Source organism: Eulemur rufifrons, chromosome 20 (genome assembly GCF_041146395.1).
Source record: "Eulemur rufifrons isolate Redbay chromosome 20, OSU_ERuf_1, whole genome shotgun sequence".
NCBI classification, from domain to species: Eukaryota; Metazoa; Chordata; class Mammalia; order Primates; family Lemuridae; genus Eulemur; species Eulemur rufifrons.
In genome coordinates, this window is record NC_091002.1 from 47,922,506 (window position 1) to 47,945,363 (window position 22,858).

The 22,858-nt window shown below is 38.5% G+C and overlaps 1 protein-coding gene across 1 annotated transcript in view; it reads right to left on the reverse strand.

Moving 5' to 3' along the window:
• The window catches only part of LOC138400579 (serine/threonine-protein phosphatase 4 regulatory subunit 1-like), an 81,093-nt gene that overhangs the window by 35,363 nt on the left and 22,872 nt on the right, over positions 1 to 22,858 (reverse strand). Inside the window, exons 3-5 of the mRNA XM_069495541.1 lie at positions 18,173 to 18,305; positions 3,172 to 3,278; positions 1,745 to 1,887 (exon numbers count right to left, since the gene is read on the reverse strand). Of these exons, the coding sequence (XP_069351642.1) occupies positions 1,745 to 1,887; positions 3,172 to 3,278; positions 18,173 to 18,305 (383 nt within the window). The remainder of the gene's footprint in view (positions 1 to 1,744; positions 1,888 to 3,171; positions 3,279 to 18,172; positions 18,306 to 22,858) is intronic.

Consider the following 22,858-nt stretch of genomic DNA (forward strand, 5'->3'; position numbering starts at 1 on the left):
TGGAGAGATGGTCAGTTTCAGGTAGAGGTGTGCTACTATAGTCTACTGAGTCATGTTAAAAAGATCCTGGAGCCAACTAGAAGGGCTCCCACTGGTCAAAGCTGAGACAACTTGATCATTAAAAAGAATAACTACAATGGGTTGAAACATATCTACTATGTTAAAATTCAGGAGTTCATACTAGTACTCAAAACACAATTTTTTTTTTTGAGACAGAGTCTCGCTTTGTTGCCCAGGCTAGAGTGAGTGCCGTGGCGTCAGCCTAGCTCACAGCAACCTCAAACTCCTGGACTTAAGCGATCCTCCTGCCTCAGCCTCCCGAGTAGCTGGGAGTACAGGCATGAGCCACCATGCCCGGCTAATTTTTTCTATATATATTTTTAGTTGGCCAGATAATTTCCTTCTATTCTTAGTAGAGACGGGGTCTCGCTCCTGCTCGGGCTGGTCTCGAACTCCTGACCTCAACAGATCCACCCGCCTCGGCCTCCCAGAGTGCTAGGATTACAGGCGTGAGCCACCGCGCCCGGCCTCAAAACACATTTTTAAAACCTAATTGAGAACCTTTGTAGATTATTAGAACACCAACTAATTATTGTGGAAACTAGTAAATAAAGGGATAAAATAAAGCATTTATTCTGTCTTTCCTACACAAATAGGTTTTCAGGGCTAACAAACAGTTGATAGGGGAAGTTCTTTAAAGAAGAATTCCAGCTATTAAACTAGAAAGGAATGATGGAATTACGATGTCAGAATTTTACAGCCTCTAATGAAATACTGGATTTAGGCAATGATCACCAATAGTTGCTCATAGGTTGACAGGGTAATTTTATATGAAAGGGTAAGGCTGACAACACCTGAATCCTGTGACCAAACTCAACATAAGGAAAAGATTTGATGCAGCAGGAAAACACAGCACCATCTAAAAAGTATTCTCGCTAAAACAGAAAATATGAGTCCGATCGACCCCCTAGACTTCAACTACTAGTTTATAGGAAATACCTGGAATAGAGGAACATCTTAACACTACAGAGATACAATCAGCCAGATCTCAAATGTAGGAAATTCTATAAAATTAATGGCCTGGTTTGCTAACAAATAGCAGAGAGGAAAAAAGGGAGGGATAACTATCATAAATTTAAAGATATTTAAAAGACTTAACCAAATTCAATGTGTGGACCTTGTTTGTATCCTGGTTGGAAGAGACTATCTGCAAAAAACACATTTATGAGAAAACAGGAAAATTTGACCAATGACTAGATACTAGATGATATTAAATAACTATTGATAATTTTTACACTTGCAATAATGATCCTGTCATTATGTTTTTTAAAAAGAATCTTCAGTCTTAGACAAAAAGTATTTACAGTTGAAATGATATGGTGTCCGGGAATTGCTTTGATCTGGGTTGGGTGTTATCTGGGTAAGATAAATATAAAACGATTGGTCAAATGTTAATGATGGTTGAAGCTGAGAGAAGGGCACATGGGCATTCATTTTAATATTCTCTCTACTGCTACGTGTGTTTGAAAATTTCCATAATAAAAAGTTAAAGAAAAAAAGAAATCGCTCATGATAAGAATGAGTGCTGTCTATCTTCCTACATGATTAGAGGAACTGGGCACAAACAGACCTTTTGTTCTTGCATCACTTAACTCTTAAGAAGCTGTTCTGGAATTACGTAAATCGGCTAAAATAAGACTAAACAGAACTGCTAAAGAGATCTGAAGGTTACAATTTTTCAAACCTGATTGTTTGGATCTGTGAGGTACCTCACTACAATAGGTATGAGATATTCAGAGAACACCGCTGGAAAATCTGATCTGTTTTCCTGTAAAAAAACAGCAATAGCAGGAATCTGTTCCATCAGCTCAGTCCGCACTGTGGGCTCTGCAGCAGTAAAAAATAAAAAAAATAAAAAAAAAAAAGAATTATATTAAGAATAAACCAAGCATCTTATATAGTATATACTGATAGTTTCTAGCTTTTCTTACTAAAATACTTCATCAAGGAAATTAGACAAATGCAGTTTAAAAATCATTTCCCATTTAGAGTATTTATGCTACAGACAGGCTTAAAAAGCTAATAAGCTATACGGCAATATAAAAACATAAAAAGAAGAGAGAATGACAACTCTATTATAACAAGCCATATATAAATCGAGGAGGGAGCAAGAAGTCTGCATGCTGGGCCAGCGTCCAAAAGCCATTACAACTAATGGCTTATATGCCAGACCTATGGGTTGTGCTTATTTAAATTCTAGCCAGAATGTATACATTATAAATAATTCTTTCATAAATGCACTCCCCCACAATCCACGCATCCCAATTATTTCTAAGGCAAAGCATTAAACAAAAGAGCGGCTCTAGCTCCCATATACCACATTAAATTTAACACAAATATATAATTGCTGCAGCACTGTAAACGGTGACTCATTTACAAAGAGAGTAAATGAGTAAAGACTCAAAACATCCACTTGGGCCTTTTTAAAAGCATTGTGTCATATTCATATGAATATTTTAAATAAATATGGGAGCTATAGGGAAGGGTTATTTTTCTATTTTCAGTTAAAATGATCAAATTCTCAGGCCTAAAATTTCCGAAACTTTCTGAAGCTGCTCACCATTCATTATGAATGCGGGGAAGTGGAGGGCGATAGAGTAGCTGTCAGTACTAACAACCCCACCACTAATTCATCTGACTCATCTTTGTGGGGGGAGATAACGTCATAGTGTCTGCTGTACAGCAATGTGCTTTTCTTCTAGAATAGCAATCACAGAGAAGTAGAAAGAGAAAGGAAAATCAAGATTAGCCTACAAAGATCATAGGTGAAAGAAACTAATGACTGGAATTGTTCTAATCCAAAAGACTTCTTTTAGTTTAGCATTTCTTAGCAACCAATAGTCAGATAAAGCTTAAGAAATACAAAAGGCCTAACTGCCGGGACAAATAGCACTCAGAGCCATTAGTCATTCTAATTTTCTAAAAATAAGGACAATTTGAGTCATATTCAAATAAGATGCCCACTTGGCATGACAAAATCCATTCATGGTTAGACAATGCTTAAACTTTATCACTTTATAAACATGTATTTTAAATTAGCTATCATTGATTATATACAATTTCTTAGAAATGCATTAAGTAAAAAATAAATTATATAATACTTATACAAACCTGTATCTTCTGATAATCTGACTACAATCTCCATTACTGTTAAGAAGTCTTCTTCATTGTTACTGAAGTCCCGGAAGATATCGAGTAGCCCTCTGGCAATAATCTGACTATGGAGATAAGAAATGATCCATACGGTTATTTGGGCAACACTGACTGAAGGACTGCTAAGTTGTGCTAAGAGCAGGTAATATTAATACAACCACAGTGCAAAGGAAAGTAAGCAACCTATGTCCACAAGGAGGACAGAGGCTGGCAAGGAGCGTCCAAAGATGATCCTTCCAATGGAGATCAAAATCCTAGAATGGGGACCCACATCTTCCAGTCCAGCAGTTTTCAGAGTCTGAAACTGGCCACTTGTGAAAAGGGAAAATCTTTTTCTTCTTTTCTGACTGGTTCTTCAGGCCTAGGCAGTCTTGGAGAAAAGTCCTAGGACAGTGGGAAGGAATTCAGTGACCAATAAATGCAAAAGGAAAAGATCCAAAGAGGCATCCGATGGCCCTCTCAACGACTGAATGAAGAACTACAGTTCTTGAAAGAATTTTTTTAAATTCAGACATTTCTCCATGTTTGTTATTTTTACTTTCCCATCTTCCTGTGCTGATTAGCCATATAACTTGTAAAATGAGAGGGATCTATAAATGCCTATTTTGAGGGGAACAAGGAAAGAAAGAGCTGGGGAGACCTCACTCATGGGACAGAGTCAGCTACTGAAAGGAAAGAGAAGCCCCCCAAGTCCCCTGAAGCAGCACACAGGACAGCAGTAGGTCAGCCTGCTGCTGAGGAGCAGTCCTGGATGTGGCAAAGGACAGTTCCACCACAAGGTGGCAAACAACGAAGGAACTGAGTGCACTCAGGCATTCCAGAGGAAGCTCTGGCCGTTAAGGGAGAAAACATGATTGTCACTGTGGGACCAAGTGACCATATCCCATCATAAACATGATCTGAGCTACTGAAGGCCTACTGAGGAGAAACTTCAGGATCTCTGCTATAGCTAACCCAAGAACAAGCTGAAGGGCCCCTCTGGTCAATGGAGTGGCACCCTAAGGTGGGGCCTTCTGATAGAGTGGACCCACAAGCTCAGGAAACCAATGTGGACTGTGGCTGGCCTTGGACCACCCAAAGACAGGAAATCAAAAGTGAATAAAGACTTGTTTAGATATTCAAAATGGAAGAATCCATCACCAGCAGATCTGAACTACAAGAAATGATAAAAGAAATCCTTCAGGTAGAAAGAAAATGACACCTAATGAAAATCAGAATCTACATAAATGAACAAAGAGCACCAGAAATGGTAACTACATGGGTAGATATATAAAGCTTTATCTTATTACTTAAATCTCTTTAAGAAACAATTAACTGTTTAAGTGAAAATAATAATGTATTGTAGATTTATAACATATATATGTAAAATACAAGACAAAAAAACCATATAGAGAGGAAAAGAAGGCATACTATTATAAGGTTCTTACACCATACATGAAGTAGTAAAATATCACTGGAAACTAGACTGTGATGAGTTAAATATAAATACTATACATGCTAAGGCAACCACTAAAATAACAAAACAATGAGTTATAGCTAATAAGCTATCTAAAAAGACAAACTAAAATCACCAAGAAATTCAATTAATCCAAGAGAAGACAGATAAAGAATAAAAAGGGAACAAAACAGATGTGAAAAAATGGAAGATAAACAGCAAGATGACATACTTAATTAAACCTAGTGCCATCAATAATTACATTAAATGTAAATGGTCTAAACATTCCGATTAAAAGACCAAGATTGACAGAATGGATATAAAAGCAAGACCCAACTACACAGTGTTTACAAGAAACACACTTGAAATATAAAGATGCAAATAAGTTAAAAGTGAGAGAATGGAAAAAGATACATTATGCTACCAATGGGCAAAATAAAGCTGGGCTAGTGATATTAATATCAGACAAAATAGATTTTAGAACAAAAAATATCACCAGGGATGAAGAAGGTCATTTCAAAATGATAAAGGGGGGAACTCATGAAGACATAATAATCCTAAGTGTTTATTACCTAGTAACAGATCTTCAAAATACATGCAGCAAAAACCAATAGAACTGTAAGGACAAACAAGAGGCAAGACAATGCAAGGGTCCAGAAACAGACCCACACATTTATCATCAAGTTGACTTTTTTCACAAAGGTGAACAGGGAAAGGGTAGTCTTTTCAAAGAGTGGTGCTAGAAATAAACAGTCACATGGAGGAAAAAATGAATCTTGACTCTTATGCTATACACAAAAATTAATTCAAAATGGATCACAGATCTAAAGTAAGAGCTAAGACATAAAACTTCCTGAAAAGAAAAAAAAAAAAAACAGCAAAAAATCTTTGTGACCTTAGGTTAGGCAAATATTTCTGAGGAGCCAAAATATACAAACCATAAAATAAAATAACTGATAAACTGGACTTCATCAAAATTAAAAACTTTTGCTTCCCAAACCCCATCATTGAAAAAATGAAAAAGCCACAGGAGATAATACTATCTGACAAAAGACTTGTAGCCACAATATATAAATAACTCTTATACTCTTACAATTCAGTAATATGACAGAAAGCCCAATTAAAAGAAAATGTGTTCATAAATTATCCCAGCAGCATTATTAATAGCCCAAAGCTGGAAATAACTTAAATATCAACTGATGAGTGGATTATCAAAATGCGTCAAGATCCATTCAATGGAATCTAATTAAAGGAATGAGGCACTGACACACACTACAGCACGGATGGACCTTGGAAACAGCATGCTGGTGAAAGCAGCCACACGAGACCACATGTTGTATGATCACATTTCTATAGAATGTCTAGAAGAGGTAAATCAATGGAGAGAAAAGTGGATTAGTGGCTGCCTAGAGCTAGGGGATTGGGGATGAACAGGAAGGGACTGCTAATGAGAACAGGATTTCTTTCTGAGGTGACAAAAAATGCTTTAAAATTCACTGTGGTGATGCACAATCCTGTGAATATACTAGAAACCATCAACTTACATGCTTTAAGGTAATGAGTTATATGATATGTAAGTTCAATTTCAACAAAGTTGTTTTATCTTTTAAAAGTGCAAAAGATTTTAACAGCTTCACAAAAGAAAATATACAAACAGCCAAGAAATACAAGAAAAACTTCTCAACATCGCTAGTCTTTAGGAAACTATGAATCACAACGAACCTGACAGACACCACCCTATCGTATGATCACAGTCAGCATTACTAGTAACAAGTAACAATGACGTCACGGAGCTCCTTATCCAGTGCGATGTGAAGGGCGGATCACCTGAGGGGCATTCGCCTCCAAATCCATAACCTCAGTCTAATTATAAGAAAAGAAATGACCCCAACTTGACAGATATTCTACAAAACACTTGATCATTATTCTTCAAAACTGTCAAGGTCACAAAAGAAAGGACAGACCAAGAAACTGTCATAGATTGGAGGAACCTAATGAGACACGACAATTATAAATGCAATGTGGTGCCCTGGACGGGAGCCTGGAACAGAAAAAGAACATCAATGGAAGATGTGCAATCCAAGTAAAATCTGTAATTTAGTTAACAGTATTGTACCAATGCCAATTTTAATTTCTTGGTTTTGATAAATGTACCATGTTTATTTAAGACGTAAACATTAGAGCAGGATTTCTTGACCTCCGCACTACTGATGTTTTGAAGCAGGTAATTCTTTGCTGTGGGGGCTGTTGTGTGCAGTGTAAGGTGGTTAAAAGCATCCCTGGCCTCTACCCACAAGATGTCAGTAGCATCCCCTGCCCACCAAGTCATGACAACCAAAAATATCTCTAGACATTGTCAAAGGCACTTTGGGGGCAAAATCAACCCTGGTTAAGAGCCACAGTATTAGAAGAAGTTGGGCAAAAGGTATAAGGGAACTCTCTGCTATCTTTACAACTCTTCTGCAAATCTAAAGTAATTTCAACATAAAAAATTTAAAGACAAAACACAAAGACTAAAAAACAAAAAGCTGTAATGAGATATCACTACAACCCCTAGAAGAACTAAAATTATTATGACAATACCAAGTGCTGACAAAGAAACAGAGTAGCAGGAATCCACAGATACCTTGTAAGGAATGCAAAATATCACAGGTGATTTGGAAAATAGTTTGTCACTTTCTCAAAAAGTTAAATGTACACTTCTCATTGCAATCCAGCAATTTCACTCTTAGGTATTTACCCAAATGAAATGAAAATGTATGTCCACACAAAGAGTTGTATGCAAATGTTCACATAAGCATTATTCATGATAGCCATAAAATGGAAAAAATCCCAGTGTCCATCAACTGGTGAATGTGTACACAAAATGCAGAACATCCATACAATGGACTACTACTCAGCAATAAAAAGCAATGAACTGCTGATAACAATAGGGATGAATTTCTAATGCATTTTGCTAAGGAAAAGAAGTAAACATGTCACACTAAATGCCATATGATTTGTTTATATGAAATTCTAGAAAAGGCAAAACCTTTTGAAAACATCAGAAACCAGGTCAGTGGTTACCTGGGCCCATGGTGGTTGGGGAGGGAGGGACTAACTGCAAAGGGACAAGGCTGGGCGCGGTGGCTCACGCCTGTAATCCTAGGACTCTGGGAGGCCGAGGCGAGTGGATCATTTGAGCTCAGGAGTTCGAGACCAGCCTGATCAAGAGCAAGACCCGGTCTCTACTAAAAATAAAAAGAAATTAGCTGGACAACTAAAAATATATAGAAAAATTTAGCCAGGCATGGTGGCACATACCTGTAGTCCCAGCTACTCAGGAGGCTGAGGCAGGAGGATCGCTTGAGCCCAGGAGTTTGAGGTTGCTGTGAGCTAGGCTGATGCCACAGCACTCTAGTCCGGGCAACAGAGTGAGACTCTGTCTCAAAAAAAAAGGGACAAACAATGGAACTTGTTGGATGACAATTCAATTGTGGTGATGGTTGTATGACTATACACATCTACCTAAACTCATCTAAGTGGATGCTTTAAGTGGGTCAATGTTATTGCATGTAAAATATGCCTCAATAAAGCTGTTTTAAACACAGACACTGATGAGGGGGAAAAGTCAGGGCCATCAGCAGTAGCCTGTGGTAGCCTGGAAGCCTCAGTGTGCAGGAAGAGGAACTGGAGGTTCTGATGGCTTCCTTTGAGCAAGTGGAAAGAGACTCTCACCTGCCTCTCTCTGTTCCCCTGAGCAACTGACAGTCCAGGAACAATGCATATCGTACTGGACATGCATGCATCAGGAGAATTAGCTAACGTTGAAAACCCTCCTTGATATGTAAGAAAAGACTAGAAACGTGGAATTCAAAGAGGCAGTCCTTAGGCCCAGCACACTGTAGGAAATCTATCCTTTCCACAGAGAGACTTATGCCACCTCTGGGATAAAAGGTCGAGATCTGGCAGCCAGGATGTTTAGGAAAGTGAAAACAGACACTACAGAGAAAGTCGCTGATTACATGTCACTGGACCACATTCATGTCAGTGTCCCTTGGGAAATCAAGCAACTAGGATTCCCCAATCTGCTTCTAGGGCCTTAGAATGGATAGACAAATCTGCCTCCAGGCTCAAGTGGCCACGAGGGACCTACCTTCTAAAGGAAAGAAAGGAAAGGGATAAGAGAGGGAAGGCCCCGGATGCAGGGAAAAATCCACTGCAGTGAATACATAACACAAGAGAGCTAAAGACTCAAACAAATTGGCGCTTTGGAACTAACACTTGGGAAAAGCTGGCTGCTTTATACTGGAATGACCTGGAGAAACCACAGGGGATGAGCAGAGTCCAGAAGCACCAGCCTCAATACTTCTCACTATCAGCTGTGTTAATGAGATGAAGAAAGAAAGGAGCCTTCTGAAGAGATTACCCAGGCCTACCTGTAAGAGCGTTAGGAGACTCAACAAGATACTGCGCGGTAAGCTCGTAGCAGGGTATCTGGCACACAGTCAGCCCTCTGGAGTGTCAGCCATTGTATTACAATCCAAGCAAAGAACTGCAAACAAACTTAGTATCTAACAATGGAGGAAAGCTTCGATAATCATGATATATCTACACCTTGGCATACCATACAACCATTTGTAAAGGTACTCTAGATACGTACTAAGCTAGAAAGATGTCCCTGATACATTCAATGAAAAAAGGTGAAGAATTTTACATATGGTATGAGCCCATTTCTTAACACAAATTATATTGAGGTACGTGTGTGCAATACATGTGCACATAAATACATTCATATGTACATATTTATTTAGGAAAAAGTCTGGAAGGATATACACCAAACTGTTCACAGCCCTTACCAAGATTGCAGCAGGGAAGGGGGGGGAGGAATTCTATTTATACTCCTGCAATTGTTAAACATTTCAATAAGCATGTAATATTTTTGTGAATTTTCTTTAAATATAAAGAGAATGCACCAATTTTATATGGCAACATAACTAATGTTCCCTGGGAATATTAATATAAGCATGGAAGTAGTCCTTCCTGTTTTTGTTCCTTCTTTTCCTCACTCACTCAGTCAGATACAATCATGTGTTGAACACAACCAGCTCCACATTCAGTGCGGGAAGCCTGGGATACAAGGATGAGCATGGGCCGCACCCTGCCCTTAAGAGCTTACCATCTAAGCCCCGAAGTGGGCATGAAAATCAATGACGACCAACAGAGACAAGATCTGTGCGAGAGTGCCTACAGGACACTACAGAAGGGAGAAGAATGTGGAGAGGCTAGCCAGGGAGAAGAGGAATGTGAGGATGAGCAGAAGTTAGGCAGAGACCCAGCCATCAGAAGGATGAGATAAGGACTTTAAAATAAGTGTAACCAGTCATGCTAAAGGTCTAGTGGAAACACTGGCCATGCATGAACAGTTAAAGAATATGGGAACTCCCAGTAATTGCCACTTGATTCTTCTTGAAACCTAAATTACTCTTAAAAATAAAGTCTATTCAGCCTGGGCAACATAGCGAGACCCTGTTTCTGAAAAAAAAAAGAAAAAAAAGAAAAAACAATTAGCCAGGTGTTGTGGCATGCGCCTATAGTCCTAGCCACTTAGGAGGCTCAGGCAGGAGGATCACTTGAGCCCAGGAGTTCCAGGTTGCAGTGAGTTATAAATGTGCCACTACACTCTAGCCTGCGTGACAAGCGAGACCCCATCTTAAAATAAGTAAATAAAATTAAAAAATAAAGTCTCTTAAAGAAAGAATGAAGATGAAATAAAGACTTTTTCAGACAAACAAAAGCTGAGTATTCACTGACGACAGTCTTGTACTAACAAGAATTGTTAAAGAAAGTTCTTGAGATGAAAGAGGATAACTGATGAAAATGGACATTTTACAAAAATAAATAAAAAGCACAAAAAATGGTAAAAAATGATGGCAAATATTAAAAAAATTTATTTTCAACTTTTAATTGCTTTAAAAGATAGTTGATTGCCCAAAGCAAATAAAGTAACAAGGTAGTGTAGAATTTGTAACATGTGTAGAAGTAATATACAGGATAACAAGAGCACAAAAGTTAGGGGAGGGGAAATGGAAGTATACTGTTGTAAGGTTCTAATGCTCTATCTTGCACACTATACAGTATGCAAAGCAGTATAATTTTATTTGGACATATGTTATGATAAATGGAAAAAGTACACTGCAATCCCTAGAACAACCAAAAAAAAATTTAAGAGGTACTGTATAACTAATAAGCCAATAGCAGAGAAAAATGGAATTTTTAAAAAATATTTTAGAAAGGCAGGAAAGGAGAAAACAAAAACAGTTGAGATGAATAGAAAACAAACAGCAAGATGGTAGATTTAAACAAACCAAATCAATAGTAACATCAAACGTAAACGATTTTAACGTTCAAATTAACAGGCAGAGACTGCTAAATTGGATAAAAAAGCAAGACTCAACCATATGCCTTCTATAATAAACACACTTTAAACTTAAAGACATAAATAGGTTAAAAATAAAAGTGTAGACAAAAATATACTATATAAACATTAATCAAAAGAAAGCTGGAGTGTACATAGTAATATCAGACACAGAGGCCAGGCACAGTGGCTCATGTCTGTAATCCTAGCGTTCTAGGAGGTCAAGGCAGGAGGATCACTAGAGGTCAGGAGTTCAAGATCAGCCTGGGCAATATAATAAGACTCCATTTCTATAAAAAAAATTTTTTTTTAATTAGCTGGGTATGGTGGCAGGAGCCTGTAGTCCCAGCTACTCAGGAAGCTAAGGCCGTAGGATCACTTGGGCCCAGGAGTCGAAGCTGCGGTGAGCTATGATTGTACCACTTGCACTCTAGCCTGGGTGACAAAGGGAGACCTCATCTCTTAGAAAAAACAAACGATATAGTAAGCTTCAGAAAAAGGAATAAAGGAACATTGCCAAAGACAAACAGGGACATTACACAGTAATTAAGAAATCAACTTATTAAAAAAACTAGAATACTAAATGTGTATGCAACCAACATCAAAGCTTCAAAATATATAAAATATATGAAATAAAAAGGAAAAAAAGATAAATCCACAATTATAGTTGCACATGCCAAAATTTCTCTCCTGGTAATTGACAGAACAAGCAGACAGAAAATAAACAAAATATAGAAGATCTGAACAATGTTTTTAACAAACTTAACCTAAATGATATTATTAAGATACTCTACCCAAAAACATTGGAATGCACATTCTTTTCAAGTGTACATGGAATAGTATTACCAACATATTCTGAGTCATAAAACAAATCTCAATAAATTTAAGGGAGAAATAATATAATGTATGTTCTCTGGCCATGAAAGAATTAACTCAAGAATCAATAACAGAAAGATATCTGGAAAAGCCTCAAATATTTGGAAATTAAACGAAACACTTCTAAATAACTCAATAATCAAAGGAGAACTCATTAGAAACATTAGAAACGCTTGCATTGGAAAGTAATGAAAATATTATATATTAAAACTTGATGCATCTAATATAGTACTTAAGAGGAAATTGCACAATGTAAAATGCAGATGTTAACAAAAAGCCAAAAAAATAAAGAACTAAGTATTCTACACAAGAAGAAAATGAATAGCAATTAAATTCCCAAAAGCCCCCCAAAATATAATAATACAGAGTAGAGCATAAATTATTGAACTAGAAAACACACATACAATAGAATCCAAGCCAAAACTCGATTCCTTGAAATAACTAATGGAATTCATAACCTTCTGGTAAGAATCACGTAGGGAGAAAGAGAGAAAGGCATAAGTAACAAATAACAGGATGGAAAATGGAGCCATACTACAGATCTCACAGACAGTAAAAAGAAAATTGCCATTTTCCAACTCATAATGAAATAAGATCTAAGCAATGATTAATTGTAACCACTAAAAGCATCAGAAGAAAGGTTGGTGAGGAATTTTATAATGAAAGAATAAAACAACTGAGCCTACTGCTCAGCATTAACATCTCTAAAAGCGGGACAACCAGACATTGTTTCCTGATGTTTTGTAATAAAAAATACACAAAACAACATAGGAAGTATTGTTTTTTTTAAAAAAAATTGAAGCAGAATCTAATCAATTCTTCAAATGTAATTTTCAATTTACAGAAAAGACAGGACAAATTATACCATGACCACCAAATCCAGAATGTGGAAAATTCTACAAGAATAATGACCCCTTCAACAAATAAATGATATGGGAGAAGACGAAAAAAGAGAACCATTAGAGATTAAAAGAGGTTTAAGATCAAAAGGAAAAACAAACTGTAAACAAAAAGAGACTTAAGAGACACATCTACCTAATGCAATATGTGGACCTTATTTGGATCATGATTCAAACAAATCAACCAAAAAAAAGGCATTTTTGAGATAGTTGGGGAAAAATGGACAGAGTGGTAGACTGGAAAGTGTTAACTATTAATTTTGTTGAGCGTGATAATGATATTGCCATTAGATTTGTTTTTAGTCCTTACCTGGATAAAATATGATTTCTCGGATTTTGTTTAAAATATACCAGCAAAAAAAAACCCCACAAAACCACAACAGAAAATAATCAGATTTTATTGGGACATTAAAGAAAACCTAAATAAACAGAAAGATATATATCATGTTTATGGACTGGAAGTCTAAACATTGTAAAGACAACAATACTCTCCAAATTGACCTACAGATTCAATGCAAAACCATTCAAAATCCTAATAGGTGTTGTGTTTTGTTTTGTTAGAATCTGACAAGCTGGATTTAAAATGTATATGGGAATACAAAGCACCAAGAATGACAGACGTGTCAAAGAAGAAAAACAAGGTGGGAAGCCTTACTCTATCGAATATCAAGACTTACTATAGGGCTGGGCGCAGTGGCTCAAGGCTGTAAACCTAGCACTCTGGGAGGCCAAGGCCAAGGATTGTTTGAGCTCAGGAGTTCGAGACCAGCCTGAGCAAGAGTGAGACCTCATCTCTACTAAAAAAACAGAAAGAAATTATCTGGACAACTAAAAATATATAGAAAAAATAGCCGGCCATGGTGGCACATGCCTGTAGTCCCAGCTATTTGGGAGGCTGAGGCAGTAGGATTGCTTGAGCCCAGGAGGAGTTTGAGGTTGCTGTGAGCTAGGCTGATGCCACAGCACTCTAGCCTAGGCAACAGAGTGAGACTCTGTCTCAAAAAAAAAAAAAAAAGACTTACTATAAATCTGTAGTAATCAAGACAGTGTAGTATTGGCTGAGAGGGAGACAAATGAACCGTTGGAAGAGAGGAAAGAGTCCAGACAGTCTGTTCATTAACAGAGACTGGACTATAGCGGAGGTGGCACTCCAAAGCTATGAGGAAAGAATGTACTTTTGATAAATGGTACTGTGACAACTAGGAAAATGAAGCTTGACCCATCTTTCACAAAATAAACAAAATTACTTTCAGACAGGTGAAAGGAAAAACCAAAGCCTTTAAAGTAATATAAAAGAATAGAGAAAGAAGCTTCAAAATGCACTAAGTATAAAGGAAAACACTGATAAATTTAACTACATTAAAATGAATCATAAAGGAGTTAAACCACAAGCCACAGAATGAGGAAAGATGTTTATCAGACATAACTAATGAAGGTTTGAAATCTAGAATATATATAGAACTCCCACAAATCAATAGGAAAAAGACAGACACTCCATCTTCTCCCTACCCCTCCAACGAAAGATTTGAACAGGCACTTCACAAAAAAGAAATACAGATGTTCAACAAACACAGGAAAAGGTGTTCATACTCACAGTAAGGAAAATGCAAATTCAAATCATGAAGTGTTACCGATACTACCAGTGGCTAAAATTTAAAAATCTAATAATATCAATTGGCAGGTAAAACATAGGGCAAAGGTAGGAGAGTAAACGGATACAACCACTTTGGAAAACTGGAGTTATCTACTAAAGTAGCAGATAAGCATACCCCATCACACAGTAGTTCTTTCCTGGACACATGCCCTACAGAAATGAATACTTAAGTGCAAACAAGATTATTCATAGCAAAATTGTTCATGGTAGTCAAAAAAATTAAATTTCTCTAAAAAGAGTAGATGCATAAATGTTAGTATAATCAAGAACATGGTTATTTAATACAAAAGGGACAAACTCAAGCTATATGCAAAATTTATAAAGTAATATATCCTATATGACTTCACACATTTCAAGTTCAGAAACAATAAAATTAAATTATAACATCTGAAGGGAGATATGGTGCTAAAATGGGCAAGCAAATGAAGGATGTGATTAACATAAAAATCAAGACCGTGGTTATTGCTTGGTAGGGAGGAAGAAGTAATCAGATCAGGAAGCAGGGAGGGTAATTCAGGATGTCGGCAAAGTAAGACTGTTTTGACTCCGGTACGTGGCTTCATGGGCATGTGCTTCACAAAAATTCCTTAAACTCTATATGTATGATTGACCCAATTTTCTGTATGTATATATTTCATGATAACAGAAGTTTTAAAGTTTACAGAAAGTTTAAAAAGGACTTTTAAAGGAGGAAAAAACATCTGATAATCTCATTAGATATAAAAGAAGCATATAAAATCAGACCTCACTGATGATTGAAAAAACTCTTAGTAAACCAAGTTTATTTTACAAAGTAAATGACCCATACTCTTCAAAAATGTCAATATCATAAGAGGCAAAAAAAAGGCTGAGAAACTTAGAGAATAAATGAGACTAAAGAAACATGAAAACTGAATGCAATATGTGGTGCTGGACTGGATTCTGGACCCAAAAGACAGACACACAAAAAAGAAGATATAAAGCACATTATTAGGACAATTGGCAAAATTTTATTAAAATTTATATATTTGATAACAGTATTATATCAGTTAAATTTTCCGGAATTTGGTAATTGTACTGCGATTATATGAGTGAATGGTAAATGCCTTTATTCTTAGAAAAATACACACTGAAATATTTAAGGGGAAAGCAACATTATGTCTAGAACTTACTCTTAAATGGTTCAGATAAGAACAGCATAAAAACAAAGACAGACTGATAAAGATAATGTAGCAAAAACTTAACTAATGAATCTGAGTGAAAGATATACAAGAATTCTATTCTTGAAACTTTTTATGTAAGTGTGAAATTAGTTTTAAAAATTTAAAAATAATCTCTTAGCAAACCAGAAATATAAACTAGAAATGTAAACTTTCTTAAACTGATAAAGGGTGGTTACTAAAAATATAAAACAAGTGGCTCAAGCCTGTAATCCTAGCACTTTGGAAGGCAGAGGCAGGAGGATTGCTTGAGGGTAGGAGTTCAAAACCAGCCTGGGCAACACAGTGAGACCTCGTCTGTACAAAAATTGTTTTTTAAAAATTCCCCGGGCGCAATGGTGCATGCCTGTAGTCCCAGCTACTCGGGAGGCTGAGGCAGGAAGATCGCTTAAGCTCAGGAGTTCAAAGTTATAGTAAGCTATAATGGAGCTACTACATTCACTCTAGCCTGGGTGACAGTGAGATCCCGTCTCTTAAATAAATAACAAGATAGGAAAGGAAGAAACAAAACTATCCTTTTTCGCAAACATCACGATAGTATGTAGAAAACCCAAAAGGATCCATAGGAAAGACAGTAAAATTAATAAATGAACTTAGCATAATTATTATAATAAGACAAAATAAAAATATAAAAATTGATTCCATTTCTATGTATCAGCAACAATTAGAAAGTTTAAAAAAATGACACAATTTGCATTAGCATAAAATATTAAATACCTAGAACTATATCTAACAAGATGCAGATCTCTACAACAGAAAAGAATGTAATACAGTTTTATAATTATTTGTGCATATATATGTGTGCGTACACACAGACATGAGTACACACGCAGAAATTGAAGAAAATCTAAAAAAATGGAAGGATTGGAAGATTAAATATTGTAATGACGTCAATTCTTTACAAATCGATTTAATAGACATAATACAAGTCTAATGAAAATCTCAGCAGATTTTTTTCTAGAAACTGATGAACTGGTGCCAAAATGTATTTGGAAGTATAAATGGCCAAGAACAGCCAAGACAATCTTGAAAAAGAATAAAGCGGAGGACTGACTTAGTCTATGTGATAACAAGAGTTTTATGATACAGTCACAATAGTGAAGAGAGTATGGAACTGGTGCAGTGACAGATAACTAGACCAAAAGAGCAGACCAGAAAGTCCAGACGTGGACACTTGATTTAAGACAAGGGTGACAGTGCAGAGCGCAGATAAAAGACAATCCTTTCAATAAATGGCAGTGGGCCAATTGGATTCCACATGGAAGGAAACAAAACCTGACCCCTACCTCACATCATAAACAAAACAAAAGTAATTCCAAGTGGATTGTAGATCCAAATGTGAAAGGCAAAACAATAAAACTAGAAGACAATACAAGAGAACATCTGGTGGCCTCAGAAGAAGCCAATGTTTCTTTTACACAACATAAAAAGCACTAACCATAAGAGAAAAAGTTGATAAATTGTGAACTACATTTAAATTAAGAACTTTTCATCAGAGGACACCATTCAAATACCATCATTGCCCTATTTGTAAAATGGAGATAATAATTGGACTTATCAGGTAAGTAACATTATCGTGAGTTTTCTGTGACTTAATAAATGTAAAGGATTTAGGCTATGTTTGGCACAGAATATAATTTTTAAAAAGTAAGAGTAAATGCAAGGCAAGGAAAGAGACTCAGCAAGTGTCAGCCCCAGTCTTCACAAGAGAGCAGTGTGGGCAGGGATACATGGTTAGAGAAGCTCAGAGGACAGTTCAGAATGAGAGATGAGCCAGTGTTCCTAAGCAGAAGAAAGGGAGTGAATCACAGGCGAGGAGACAGAAGACACAAGGAAAACCCGAAGGAGGCAAAGTCTCAGTGAGAGACAGTGAGGCAGGGATGGAGGATCGGTCGAAGGGGCAGAGCAAGAGGAGAAATACTTCCCCTCTGAGACAGGAGGGAAGCATGCTTTCGGTTTCAGGGAAGTTTGGGCAGAGTGCAAATGGAAAGAGATGCCTTAGTTTCTCCTTTCTTCAGGAAATAAGAACAAAGGTCATCTGCTGAGCCAGTCCAAGCCTGGAGTTGAACCCTCTGTTGTCCAAAAGGAGTGACAACAGAGCATGTCCAGGAAGCACAGTGTGCTCAAGACCAAAGCGAGCAGATGAGGCTTCCAACTGATGCTTCTCCGAGCTTCTCAATTAAGCAAGGCGTTTTACTTTTTTGAGCACTGCATATGTGAAAGAAACCCAGTGAGCAATTCTCATCACTTAAACACCATGAAATTTCATCACCTTTCCTTCCTGACTTACCAGATGGTCAGTAAAACAGCAACAAAAATAATGGATGCCTAACAAAATCGTGTCATTCAGACAGAATCCCAGCATCCTGAGGATAGCCTGTATTCCACCTCATCACGCCCAAGTCTCCTCAAAGCTATTACAGACAGATGGCCACAAGTGTCAGCTTAAACCAAACACAACACAGGGCTGTCAGTATGCAAAGGACTGGCTGAGCTCACCGGTTGAAGATGTTCTCGCTGAAAGCATACTTCTCCAGGCGAGTAAGTGGAGGCAGGTTGTCCTGGCCTGGAATGTCCAAGAAGGCCGTTATCCTCATGTTGTCACAATCTGGACCATAGTCTTCAAATCCGTCTAAAGGGGAAGAGAAAAAAAAAATGTACTCACAAGTGTGCATCAACTGTGACAAGTCACACATGACCAAAGACATGGCCATGTGGCATTCTTTCTACCTTCATAGTCCTTTCTAGCTGAAGCATCTAAGAACTGCAAACTTGAGAATTCATCTAAAATGAGGTGAGCAGTTGTAGAACCCCAGAAGAAAGGTGACAAGGACCAGAGGCACAGAGCAAAGCTGGGCGCCTTTCTTTCAATGCTGACTGATGCAGTTACCTCTCGCCAGCATGAATGGGAACCACACCCCCGCTGGGAACTCAGAAGCAAGGGGACAAAGAGACTCACCTCCATGAAGAATGGCCAGGTAATGCTATCCAAATAGGTTTAAAACAAGTAAGTTTGACCCTGTTAGCAGGAATCTGACAGCAAGCCCACCCGGCATGTGGGCTGTCCTAAATGTACTCACACAGCCTCATCCACTCCATGACATCAATTCCCACCACTGCCCCTGTGGCGTGGCTACACCCAACCAGACCCCTTCACACGGATGTGTCTAACAGGCTCCTCCAACTGACTCAGGCCCAAAACGAGCCAATTATCCTTATTCTTTCTCTTTAAACCTGCTCTTCCCTCCAATGTAGTGGGGTGGCTGAGCTCACGGGCTCAGCAGTCAAACACACCTGGAATGGAATGAATCCCACAACTACTACTTACTAGCTGTGTGGCTATAGAAAATCACTTAACCTGCCTACAATTCCATGTTCTCACCTTAAGGGTGGGGATAAAACCCTACCCTTGTGCCGACAGGATGCTGGAACACGTAAGTTCACACATGTGAAGACCTGTGAGATCTGGCCAACTCTGATACACCCCATGCTTTGGTTTGTAGGAACTGCCAGTGGCCCTCTCAACCCCCAAGGCATTCTGCAAATGCTATTCTCCATCTACTCTCTCCTATCCAGCCTTCAGGTCTCAACTAGGGTGCAGCCTGTCTGGAAAGCCTCCCCTGCCCACTCTCCTCACACCTCAAGTGCTCCTGGTGGTGGCAACTGTGCCAATCTCCTGCTATGTTAGTGTTAATGATTTGTCTGCAGTAGAAGCTCCCAAGGGCAGGATTGTGTCCAGTTACTGTTGGATTTTCCAAACCTAGCATGACGCCCTGTCACATTAAGTAGATGCTCATTAAACACATAATGCATAAATTCACTTTAAGACTATGCATTTGACCAAGGACGCTCTCCAACGAAACAGCAGAAGCTCTTAACCAACCACTAAATTAACTTAATCTTTGCATCCACTCTATAAAACACATTGACTAGTCCCAGGACACACTGAGCATGCATAGCTAAGAGGCTACTCTGTCGGAATGATAGTGGTAAGAGAAGTTGTTGGGATAGTAACACAATTAAAAATAATGGCTACATTTTTCCAGCGCATGTAATGGGGCTGGGCCGGGGCCAGGGAGGTGCTTTGTATACATGATTCAATTCCCATACCAACCCAACCAAGTGAAGACCATTCCTATCTTCATTTTACAGATGAGCAAACCAATACCTAGAGAGGGCAAGTGACCTTCCCTCGGTCGCTCACCTAGCTGGCCCTAAGCAGAAGCAGGTTCATGCGTAGCTGTCCTCTCCAGGAGTCCTCTGCTCACTAAGAGGCAGTTTTCTGTGCTCCTAGCCCTGCTATGCCCATTGTCCTTCCTACTCTAATTCAGTACTTTAGTGAAATACTGTGTAAAACAATGATATACAACTGTCAAAAGAAAGTTGTTATTTCTGAACATTAGTTTGAATTCTTCAGAAAGATTCAATAAAGACGAGTTACTAAAACACAGCTGTCAAATTAGAAGTGGGTAAAACAAGTGGAAAATACTGTAAACACACTGTAGAAAAACAGTTAGGGCTTCCATGCACGTTGCCTGCACAAGTCTTCTCATCCCGCACAAGACACTGAGCCTACAAATGTAGACAAGGCCTTATGCGTGTGGTCTATGGAGGAGAGGAGACGATGTGTATGCCAAGAAAAGGTCTTGGTTCAGATGACAAGATCAGCACCTGAATATGCATTTTTAGGTTAAAATTAAAAGTTTTAGCCTTCTTTGTTTCAGAATCCCTGCTATAACCAACTTTTTCTATTAAGCAGGTACCTCCTACTCCATGACTGCGGAAGAGGGCATCCACTGAAAGGATGAGGCAGGTAGGAACTGCCTGGACTCAAAGTGCAATGGTTAAGAGGACTTTTGCTGTTTCAGAGAAGGCCTGGCTGGAGCTTGTGCACAATAAAGAGAAATATACCTGGCAGAGCCCTCCCTTCCCTTACTATCCCCACCTAACCTTTCCATTTTTGATCTAGAAAAATAAAGAAAAGAAATAGGCTACCAAGGACTTCCCTGAGGCTATTTTGTCAAGAGAACTGCCTCAACTGTTAGTTCCAGAAAGATTACTTGGCACCCACTACAGAGGTGAAAACTACACAGCTGGGCCAGCAGCCCTACCGGCATGAGAAGTAGGACTCCTCTGCAGGAGTCCTACTGGCAGAGAGGAAAACCAAGGTCAATTCTGACAGTAACTGACAAGAGTTTAAAGTAAGAGATGACAAGTTTGTGCCTAGGTTCTTACTTCTTTGAAACATCAACCACATTTTTTCTCAACTAATTATTTTAGGCTAGTAATAAAAGCTTATGAAAAATTTATACTGTGTAACATTTACTCAGAGAATTTTAATAAAAGAATTATGTATTTGTAGAAAAAAATATGCAACATAATTAAATATGCCCTTTCTCTGTACCCTCACTGCCTCGGATGAACAGGTCTACGCTGGATCACAGCCAAGCCCTATGACCAAAGTCACCTGATATGAGCTATTCTCAGTGCATTTCAGAGCCCAGTAGGAACATGCAGCCTTCATCCCACAGATATTTACAGAGCACCCGCAGATCCAGCCTGGAGCGGACTTGAAAAGATGTTTAAAGCAGTGGTTCTCAAATTTGGAGGGTCACAAATAGTTTTGGAACCTGAAGATACCCATGGACACACACACTCAGAACTTTTCACACAGAGGCTGGGCATGGTGGCTCTCGCTTGTAATCCCAGCACTTTGGGAGGCTGAGGCAAGACGCTCACTTGAGACTAGGAATTCAAGGTTACAGTGAGCTATGATCAAGCCACTGTACTCCAGCCTGGGCAACAGAGTGAGACTCTGTGCCAAAAAAATATATATGTTTAAAAGATTTTTTATAAAAAAACTTTCCATACAGCATCAGGAGTTTCAAAAGATACTTTAAGGCCCACTGTGTACTTCATGGGTTAAGAGCTTTTGTTTTAAAGTAACAGAAAAATATCGGACACTCTTCAAGAAACTGTTTAGTCAGAGAACTAAGAAACTTAGCAATTAGTTCCACCAAAGAATAGTCGTTACTGGAGAATATTAATAATCCTACTACACTAATTGTGTAAAACAATACTAACTATACACAAGGAAATAAAAGGTGTAAGTCATAAAATACTGGATAATAATTTATCCTTATTGATTACTTCCAGTAAGCCAGGAACTATGCTAACAGCTTTCTGCGTAGCAGTACTTTGTTAAATCTTAACAACGACCATGTTATTCTCAATGTCTCTGGTAAAAAAAAAAAAAAAAAAAAAAACCGAAGCTCAGAGAGGTTAAGAAGGTCACACAGCTAGAGAATGGTAGAGTCAAGATTTGAACTCAAGACTCCGGACATTGCACTGTGCTATACTGCTAGAGAGGAAACCTACATTTTAATTTTAATTTTCAAAGAAACCCTTCCTGCCTCCGACTCTAAGCCTTACAGTGTCCTTTAGTTCTTCAAATGCACCAAAATCCTTCATCTTGATTATTTCATACTTGCTGCTCCCATGGCCTGGGACACTCTCATTTATACTCCCCTCCTCCCATCTGAGCTTGGGTATCAGTGTCCAAAAGAGCCCACCCCTGCCCCCCAGAGAAGGCCAGTCTCCCACTGCAGCCCCTCCGGGAGCCGGGGGCTCTGTCTTGCCAACACCGGCCCCAGAAGTACCGCTGCAGGGATCAAGATTACACCATGACTGAGACTCCACGAGGGCGCTGCGACCCCAGAGCGCAGGGCAGCACCCATCAAGTAGCAGGCGCTCAACCAACAGGAGCTCATAGAAGGAATGACACCTTCAAAAGAAACTTGAATGAATGAAAATAAATACTGGAAAAAAAATGTTATAATGTAGAATCGTAAAATAAAGAAACAAAAAGAAGCCTTAGAACATGCTTGACAAACCAGTAGAGAGATGTGCCCTAAAAACCAGCAACAGAACTGGGATTCTTAGAATTCAAATGTTCGACATGCCAGCCCAGCCTTCTTTTAATGGATATGCAGAACTTACTGAGAGGGAGGCTAAAGGACAATACAGCCAAAGGGGAAGGTGAGGGTCTCTGAGGCAACTGAAGGCAGGAGGAAAAGGCTCCCACTTCCAGCCAAGACGGCTAAAGAGGGACCTGACTGACCCTCACCGTTTACACAACCAGAAAACCAGAACAAATAAATGTAACAAGAGTTTTCAGGCACCAGA